Source organism: Asparagus officinalis, chromosome 4, assembly GCF_001876935.1.
Source record: "Asparagus officinalis chromosome 4, Aspof.V1, whole genome shotgun sequence".
NCBI lineage: Eukaryota > Viridiplantae > Streptophyta > Magnoliopsida > Asparagales > Asparagaceae > Asparagus > Asparagus officinalis.
In genome coordinates, this window is record NC_033797.1 from 125472741 (window position 1) to 125482431 (window position 9691).

The window sequence follows — 9691 nt, forward strand, 5'->3', positions numbered from 1 at the left end:
TCAATTATGTGATATATATGTCTGTATACATATGTATATACATGTATGCATATAAATATTTTATAGTAAAGCCTTTTAGGTTCATTAAGGAGTGTTTAGATGTTTATTTTGTTTTACTTTGTCCTTTTTTTTCAGTAAGCCGATGGATGGTTCCCCTTTTGTAGGATGGCGGGAACCAATTCATCTTCCAGTTCATCATCTACCCTGTCCAGCCCTATGCTTTTCGTAGATAGCTCGTGGGAACCAAGCCTGAGAGACTGGGGATACACTTCCGATGAAACTGATCCGAACGTGATAATGGCTAACCATATGACCCCCGACTCACCGGAGATCGAACCAGTAGAAGTTGTTATGGTAGATTCATCCGAGTCTAAGCTTGAGGATCTCGTGGTAGAAGTTATCCCAGTTGAGTCATCGCCTTCAATCATTATGATTTTATCTGACCCCTCTTACATGGAGTCCGTTGTAGCCCAGATTCCTAGTGATGACCAGAGACTTGCCCCCTCTGTGGGTGAGTCGAGTAGCCTAGGCATTGGTTCAGATCTCGACCTTGAAGGATGGGGGACTAGCGGCATAGATCCAGATCCAATGTCCAATTCTGTTGATAGCCAAGACTCAGAGGAGACTGAACCAACTGAGGAGAAGTCTAGTTCCAGCAGCTCCTCTTCTTCAGGGAAATAGAGCATAACTGTTAGGGAAATTTTGTAATATCAGTATATGGGTTTTCATAGTTACTCTTTTGGTTAATGTAGGACATTTTTGGTAGGAAATATGTATATATAAACCCATATACTCAGATATGTATATGAACTAAAAAGTTAAATATTAATAATATACTTTTGGTTTGCAAATACTGATTTGTGTTATTATGTTGAGTAATGATTGAGTTCTTAATTACTTAAATTGCATATATGTGACTGACTTAGGAATTTGTCCTTGTATAATAGTTGACTAAAATATTTTATTATTTATAGGAAGCTATGACTTCAGGTAATGAGCAAACCTCTCCTAATAGAGATAGGGATCTAAATCAGACAATAGGTGAAATGATGAGATCTAGAATTTCTCGTGCATCCACTTCCGGGAACCCAATAGATAACAACGCGTTGATAGATCTGCTGCAAGCGGTGACAACTATAGTCACCAGACAACAAGATCAAATTGATCGTAATCGGACGAATGGTCAAAATGAGGAGCATCCCAAATTAAGAAGTGGTATGGGAGAATTCAAGAAACTATCTCCACCCAGTTTTGAGGGAAGAACTGATCACATGGTTGCTGAGCATTGGATCATAGAAATGGAGAAGGTCTTCACATACATGAAATGCCCTGAAGAGGAGAAGGTTGATTATGTAGTGTACATGTTAAAAGACCGCGCTTACGGGTGGTGGCAAATGTAGGTCAGGACATTGAGTGAGAAGGCATACAAGATATCGTGGGAGGAATTTAAAAAGATTTTTTATGAAAAATATTTTTCTTCAACTGTTCGCAAACAAAAAGAACAGGAGTTTCGAAAATTGGAGCAAGGTGATAAGACAGTAGCTGAATATGAAGAAGAGTTCACCTATCTATCAAAATTTGCCATTCACTTGTTGGGTAATGAGGAAGATAGAGCTCGTCGCTTCGAGGAAGGGCTTCGACTAAACGTTTGGAAGACAGTCAGTGCATTTGAACTCCCTACATATGGAGAAGTGTTAAAGAAAGCCTTGTTAATTAAGAAAAATGAAATTGATACAAAGCCAAAGAATAAGACGAGCGGCTCCTACCCAAAGAAGTGGTTCTGGCAGGATAATCACGGTGGAAGGAATAAGAATTGGAGAAATAAAAAGCAAAATTTTGGACGCAGAGAGGAGCAATTTCCAAACCAGAAAACTTTGAGATGTGATGTTTGTCATAAACTTGGGCATGAAGTGAAAAATTGTTGGAGAAATACTGGAGCTTGTTTGAGATGTGGTCAGAAGGATCACAAAATAGCAAATTGTCCCCTACAGCAATCATCTCGGAATACCTTCCAGCCTGGCCAGTCCAGTGGTGGGAACAAGCATCCTCAAGCCAAGGCCCGAGTTTATTCTCTAACTGAGAAGGAAGCAGAAGCAAACAAAGATGTGGTAACAGGTACGCTAACTTTTGTGTCGGTTCATGCTCGAGTACTATTTGATTCTAGTGCATCGCATTCCTTTATTGCTGCACAGTTTGTTAAGAGAAACAAATTACCATGTGATACCCTACAACAAGAATTGCTTGTTAGTACACCTGGAGGTAGCATATTAGTATCAACTCAGGGTTGTAGGGGTAAAATTTATATTCTCGACAAGGAACTCCCCATAGAATTAATGATGCTAGAAATGCATGATTTCGATATCATATTGGGGATGGATTGGTTATCCTTAAATCATGCTTCTATTTTATGTCGAGAAAAGAAAGTAGTATTCAAATTTCCTGGCCAACCCGAATTTTGTTTTGAGGGCGAAAAGTCTTAACAACCTTTAAAAATCATCTCAGCCCTTAAAGCATATCGAGCGCTGAGAAATGGATGTATGGGTTATTTGGCTTCAGTTGAGATGGTTGATGTTGGAAAACCAAGCTTGGAAGAGATACCAATTGTCCGAGAATTTCCAGAAGTATTTCCAGATGAACTTCTCGGAATGCCCCTAGATAGAGAAATTGAGTTTTCAATTGACCTAGTACCTGGTACGAGTCCTATTTCTAAGGCTCCTTATCGAATGGCACCTGCTGAATTGAGAGAGCTAAAAGTGCAACTGCAAGAACTTTTAGATAAAGGCTTCATTCGGCCGAGTGTGTCACCCTGGGGTGCACCAGTGTTATTTGTAAAGAAGAAAGATGGAAGTATGAGATTGTGTATTGACTTGCTGAATTGAGAGAACTCAAGATACAACTACAAGAACTTTTAGATAAAGGCTTCATTCGGCCGAGTGTGTCACCGTGGGGTGCACCAGTGTTATTTGTGAAGAAGAAAGATGAAAGTATGAGATTATGTATTGACTTCCATGAGTTAAATAAAGTAACCATTCGGAACAAATATCCATTACCAAGAATTGATGATCTATTTGATCAATTACAAGGAGCTCAGGTATTTTCAAAGATCGATCTCCGTTCTGGTTACTATCAATTAAAAATCAAGCCAGAAGATGTGCCAAAGACTGCATTTCAAACTCGTTACGGTCATTATGAATTCTTAGTTTTACCATTCAGGCTCACAAATGCACCTGCGGCATTTATGGATCTTATGAACAGAATATTTAAACCTTTCTTGGATCAGTTTGTTGTGATATTTATTGATGATATTCTGATATACTCAAGAAGTAAAGAAGAACATGAAGAACACTTGAGACAGGTGTTGCACATATTAAAAAGAGAACAACTGTATGCAAAACTTAAGAAATATTAATTCTGGTTGGAGGAAGTAGCATTTCTTGGGCATGTAATCTCTAAGGAAGAGATTTCTGTGGACCCTGAGAAGGTAAAAGCTATTGTTAAATGGGACAGACCGACTACTGTGACGGAGATTCGTAGCTTTCTTGGAATGGCTGGCTATTATAAAAAATTTGTAGAATGATTCTCTCGTATTGCTTCACCTCTAGCTCGTCTTACTCAGAAGGGAATTAAATTTATTTGGTCAGATGAATGTGAGAAAAGCTTTCAAGAGTTAAAAAGTTGATTAGTGTCTGCTCCAATACTTACATTACCCAGTGGAGACACAGGCTTTGCTATCTATAGTGATGCTTCTAGAAGAGGACTGGGATGTGTACTTATGCAAAATGGAAAAGTCATAGCATATGCTTCAAGACAGTTAAAGCCTTATGAACAAAACTATCTCACTCATGATCTTGAGTTAGTGGCAGTAGTATTTGCTCTCAAAATTTGGAGACATTATTTATATGGAGTACATTGTGAAATATACACTGACCACAAGAGTTTAAAATATATATTTACCCAGAAGGAGTTAAATTTACGGCAAAGAAGATGGTTGGAGTTTCTGAAAGATTATGATATGACCATCAATTATCACCCTGGCAAGGCAAATGTTGTTGCTGATGCCTTGAGCCGCAAGAATTCATGCAATTTAGCATGCTTAATGACTTCTCAAAGAAAAATATTAGAGGACTTGGATCGTACTGGAATTGAAATTAGAGTCCACCAAATTGGAACTAAATTAGCAAATATGATAATACAACCTTCTTTGCTAGATGAAATTAAAGCAAACCAGCAGAATGATCCTCAACTGTTGAAGATAAAGAAAGATGTGGAAGAAGGCACTCAAGGAGAATTAAGATACATAAAGATGGATCATTGAGGTTTGGAACTAGAGTTTGTGTGCCTAACATACCAGAGATAAAAAAAAGATTCTAAAAGAGGCACATCACTCTTTGTATACTATGCATCCTGGATCAACAAAAATGTATAAAGACCTGAAGGAAATATATTGGTGGAATAATATGAAGAAAGAAATTGCCACCTATGTTGCAGAGTGTTTCACTTGCCAACAAATAAAAGCTGAACACCAAAGACCAGCTGGATTAGTCCATAACTTCGACATACCAATGTGGAAATGGGAAAAGATCACCATGGATTTTGACACTGGCCTTCCAAAATCTTTGAGAAAGAATGATGCAATATGGGTAATTGTTGATCGGTTGACAAAATCAGCATACTTTTTGCCTATCAATATAACATTTTTATTAGAAAAGCTGACTAAGATGTACATTAATGAGATAGTAAGATTGCATGGTGTACCAATATCAATAGTTTCTAACCGAGATCCTCGGTTCACATCAGAATACTAGAAAAGTGTGCATAGAGCTCTGCAGACTAAACTAAATTTCAGCTCAGCTTATCATCCACAGACAGATGGCCAATTAGAACGGACAATTCAAACACTAGAAGATATGTTGAGATGTTGTGTTCTGGAGATGAAAGGATCGTGGGAAGATTATCTGCCTTTGGCCGAGTTTGCATATAATAATAGCTACCAAGATAGCATTCAGATGGCACCATATGAACTTCTTTATGGAAGGAAGTGTAGGTCTCCTATTCATTGGGATGATGTTGGAGAAAGGAAACTTCTTGGATCAGAATTGATACAGCAAGCAATTGATAAAATTCAATTAGTTCGAGAACGTCTTCGCACGACACAAAGTCGTCAGAAGAGTTATGCTGATCAAAGAAGAAGAGAATTAGAATTTCAAGTAGGCGATCATGTTTTCTTAAAGGTTCCGCCTACCCGAGGAGTGAAAAGATTTGGGATCCAAGGGAAGTTAAGCCCGAGATTCATTGGTCCTTTTGAAATTCTAGAGCGTATTGGTCCAGTGGCGTACAAATTAGCATTACCACCAACCCTGTCTGGAGTACATGATGTATTTCACATATCGATGCTTCGGAAGTTCATCCGAGATCCAAATAAGATCGTTGAGTTGTCTCCAGTGGAGCTTAAGCCAGATTTGACCTATGAAGAAAGACCAGAACATATTGTGGATTTTAAAGAACAAGTACTCCGACACCGAATAATCAAATATGTGAAAGTTCAGTGGAAGAATCACTCTGAAAGATAAGCAACTTGGGAGACTGAAGATTTTATGCGAGAGAGATATCTAGAGCTCTTCGAGATATAGGTATGTTAAGTTTCAAGTACGAAACTTTTTATTAGGTGGGGAGAGTGCAATAGCCAAGAAAAAAAATATATAAATAAATAAAATATTATAAAATTTTGTGGTGGAGATTTCCTCCACCGCTTACTAGATTTCTATAATCTCACCACCTCCCAACAGTATAAGAAGGGGAGGAAATGTGATAAATTTAGGCTAAAAAACGAAGAAAAAAAATAAATAAAAGAAGAAGAAGAAGAGGAAGAAGACAGTGAAAAGGGAAAGGAAAAGAGAGGATTTCACCCAAAGTTGTTCACGTTAACCCAAAGGTATAAACCTTTTTCTATGTTAATTTCTTGATTTAGAAGAGAATTGTTATAGAAATCTTAGTAAATTAAATCAAAATAAAATGAGTAAGGAAGTTAACTAGCAATTGATATGAAGTCAAAAATCTAGGGTTTGCAAAAGGAATTTTCTTATGAGTTTAAGATGCATGAAACAAACTGAAAAAAAAAGAAAAGAAAAGAAAATACTAACCCTAGTTTCAGTGAGATCCGACCGCCGGCCACTCCCGAACGCCGACGATCCCTTGCCGTAATCTTGGGGCTTTGGCGAGACATGGAGAGGAAGAAAGAGAGGGAGAGAGAGAAAGAGAGAGAGAGGGGGGAGAGGAGAAGGAAACCAGAAGGAAAAAAAAGAAAAAAAAACGAAAGGAAAAAAAAAGAAAAAAGGGGGAAGCGGAAGAAAAAAAAGCATAGGAGGAAGATGAAGAGATCGGGAACCAGGGAGTTTAGATAAGGAGAGGAAAATTTGCTTTAAGCCCCCTGAACCATGAAAATTTTTGAAACAAACCTTATAGTAATAAGTTAGGGTTGAAAAAAAAGAGGACTAGAAAATATTTATTAGGCCCTTGTAATTTAATATATTTGTAAACAAGTCCAATCTGAAGAATAAAAGTTAATTTTTAGGCTTGATAAATTTCCTATAACCCCCTGCATTATTATAAATTACTAGAAAGTCCAAAAGCTAGTATATGAGAGTTATAAAATTTTGATAAATTGCTAAAACTAACAATAAGCTCATATAGACTGTAAAATTTAATCATTATTGATTATATTTGAATTTATTAGACTCCAGATTATGAATTGATTTACCTATAATATATGTTTGTTCTGAATTAATAATTAGTCATATATCTTACATTATAGGTTCTGGTTGATATTCAGGAGACTAATATTTTGAGAAAGACGTGACCCCTAGAGGTGAGTTCATTTCTCACTAGTATTTTATAATATGAAATTACATGAGTTTTATATTTGAATTATCTTGTGATAAAAATAAATAAATAAATAATATGTCTTTTCATGTATATAAAGATTTGACCTATTTCTGTTGTGGTCTATCCTATAATACGATGTTAGCCTCGTACGATATATCAGAAGCTAATTTGATCTTTATGTAAAATATAAAAAAAAAATTGGCTCTTGTGCAATTTTCAAATAATTGTGGACTTTGTTATATCTGAAAGTTTTTGATGAAATATTGGAACGTATTTCAACAGTTTAACGGATTCAAAGATTTTCCATGGTTTAGTATCTGATAAAAACAAAAGTAAATATCCGTAAACTGCTTTAACAGAAATGAGAAGTTTTACCTTGTCAATTTTATCTGAAATATCTGCAAATTCTGATATGCAAAGTATTTCTCATTTGACATGTGAGCTTAATGTTTTCAAACCCTCAAATAGTCCACTATGGATTAGTTCTGCCTGCCATATGGTGCATTCACCTTTATTTGGCCCTTCTGTATTGGCCTTGGCCCTTTTGTATTGGCCCTTCTGAAATCTATTCTGGCTCCTCTGTATTTGGCCGGTAGCCTATGATAGTGTTAGGTGCATGCGGTTCCCGCGAATTATCTGTTATCTGATGCAGTTTACGTATTCCTTTGCTACTGGGCTGAAATTCGTAGCCTTAGTGTGACCTATGGGGTGAATTTTACATTCATGAAATACTCATCGAGAAATAAGATTCTGATAATTGACTATGAAATTAAGAAAACAACAATTCTCTGATTTTGTACAAATTAGTAGTTCTTTTCCTTCTTAATGTTTACCTTGATCCAAAAAGGGTTTGATTCCAAGAATTTTCACAGTTTATTCAGTTACACGTGAGAAAGGAAATATAATTGTTGTATTCTTTCTTAAAAATGACAATATTACGATATTTGGATCATATTCTGCTATCTGTGAATTTCTCATGCAAACTTGAAATTTGTTAATTTTTGAGAACTATTCTTATTACTATTTTGTTAGTTATCTTGGAACTCTAGTGGGAAATATTCTCATTGAGCGCTAGCTCATTCCGTTATTTTTAAATCTTTTTCAGATCGGGCGTAGCTTCATAGTAGCGGAACTTTTGATTTGAGCTTTTGGCTGAGAGACGTTATATGGAGAGCATCTTCTTGTTGATGTTACCTTCAGCACATTTTGTTTTGTTTTGTAAAAATGCTTATAACGGTGAGCTTGTGGGCTGTAAGTACCGATCATATATATATAGTTGCTCTGATTTCTATCATCAGCAGGTTTATGAATATTTTAAAAATAAACTATGTGATATGAATTGCCAGGCTTGACTCGTACATAAGACTTGTCTCGTGCACGGGTCGCTGCTGTCATATACCCCGTATTTTATGAATTTCCGCTGCAGTTTCGGGGCGTGACACACATCTTCAGAGAACTTCGCCAAGTTCGTGAAGTTCTCCCAAATAGCCATTTCAGATCTATTTTTAGGGGATAACCGCTCCCCGCTAACTCCTATTTTAATGGTCATTTAATCCACAATTAAAGTGACCATTAACGCTCTCTCTCTCTCTCTATGCCTATAAAAGGAGAGGAGATCATCCACTTTGGACACACACACAGGCGGAGAGAAACACACACACGCAGAGGCATACGAGAGGTATTCCTGAGAGAAGACTTAACCAACTTCAAAGCAATCTAATCCTCATCAACAGCAAAAGACCTATCATCTTAGTCGGCGAGTCAACGAAGTACAAAATCGACACTCCACTGACATACGGAAAAGAAGCCAAGAAAAAAAGTATAATTTTTTTGTTTTATTAAATTTTTTTATGTTGTAATCTGTGTTAATTACAATACAAAAGCACAACAAACAATTAACAATTGATGTTTTGTAGTCTATTAATTGCTTGCTTGACATTTTCTGACCCCCAAGTTTCTTCGATGATCAAATGTAATAAAGAATCTCATTTCATTTTTTAATAACCAAATGTGAAAAATAACAGGTTTGGATGACGATGCATCATGTGAAGCGAATATAACAGGACAACCTGATAAGAACTTTAATTGTACAATTCTTCATAATTACAGCCATTTTACAATCATGGCACAAATGGAAAGTAACAACATGCGGTTAATTAAGGCTACCCGCAATAGCCAATACTGGCAACCCGGTGTGTCATTATCATTCTGTTATTTAGATCATGGCAAAATCTCTACATACACCCAAAGACAACTGCCAAACTCAAGAGAACTAAACATGCAAAAGATTATTATCCAAATACTTTCTATAATTACCTGTTGTAATTGTTAGGTCTTATGTTATAAATCTACTTCTTTTAATCTTATTTTGATGATTATAAATAATTCCTAATATTGTTTGTTTATTGTTTATGTTTTCTTATTAGGTATTCTAGACAAACAATATGTTGTTGGAGGTTGGATGGATTGAGCCTACACGATCACATTAAATGGAGGTTGGTGGAATAGTGGAATGAAACCTATGCATAATAGTCAAGATCCAAGTTCAAGCTCCTTCCATGTTTACCAAGACAAGCTACAATGAAGATCTATCAAGCTTGGGTAAATTAGTTTAAGGTTTATATAATGTGTGTTAATTCTATAAGCTCAAGCACACACACACACACATATATATATAATTATGTTTTTCTCAAAACATAGGTACTTTTATGCAAATTCTATGTTAATATGATTTGGACTATATATACATCATAAACATCGTTTATTATGTCCATATAAATATTCCATAAGTTTTCAAAACTTGTTTTGA

General features: G+C 36.0%; 1 protein-coding gene across 1 annotated transcript; it reads left to right on the forward strand.

Annotated features, from left to right (window-relative positions):
* On the forward strand, nucleotides 981–2480 carry LOC109839255. The gene is made up of 2 exons (XM_020407685.1): nucleotides 981–1352; nucleotides 1506–2480. Exons 1-2 carry the CDS (start codon nucleotides 981–983, stop codon nucleotides 2478–2480), a joined length of 1347 nt encoding a protein of 448 aa, XP_020263274.1.

Coding starts and splice junctions, on each gene's coding strand:
- LOC109839255 (XM_020407685.1), top strand. CDS start 981: ATGACTTCAGGTAATGAGCAAACCTCTCCTAATAGAGATAGGGATCTA. Junction 1,353..1,505: donor AAGAGGAGAAGGTTGATTAT/GTAGTGTACATG, acceptor CAAAAAGAACAG/GAGTTTCGAAAATTGGAGCA.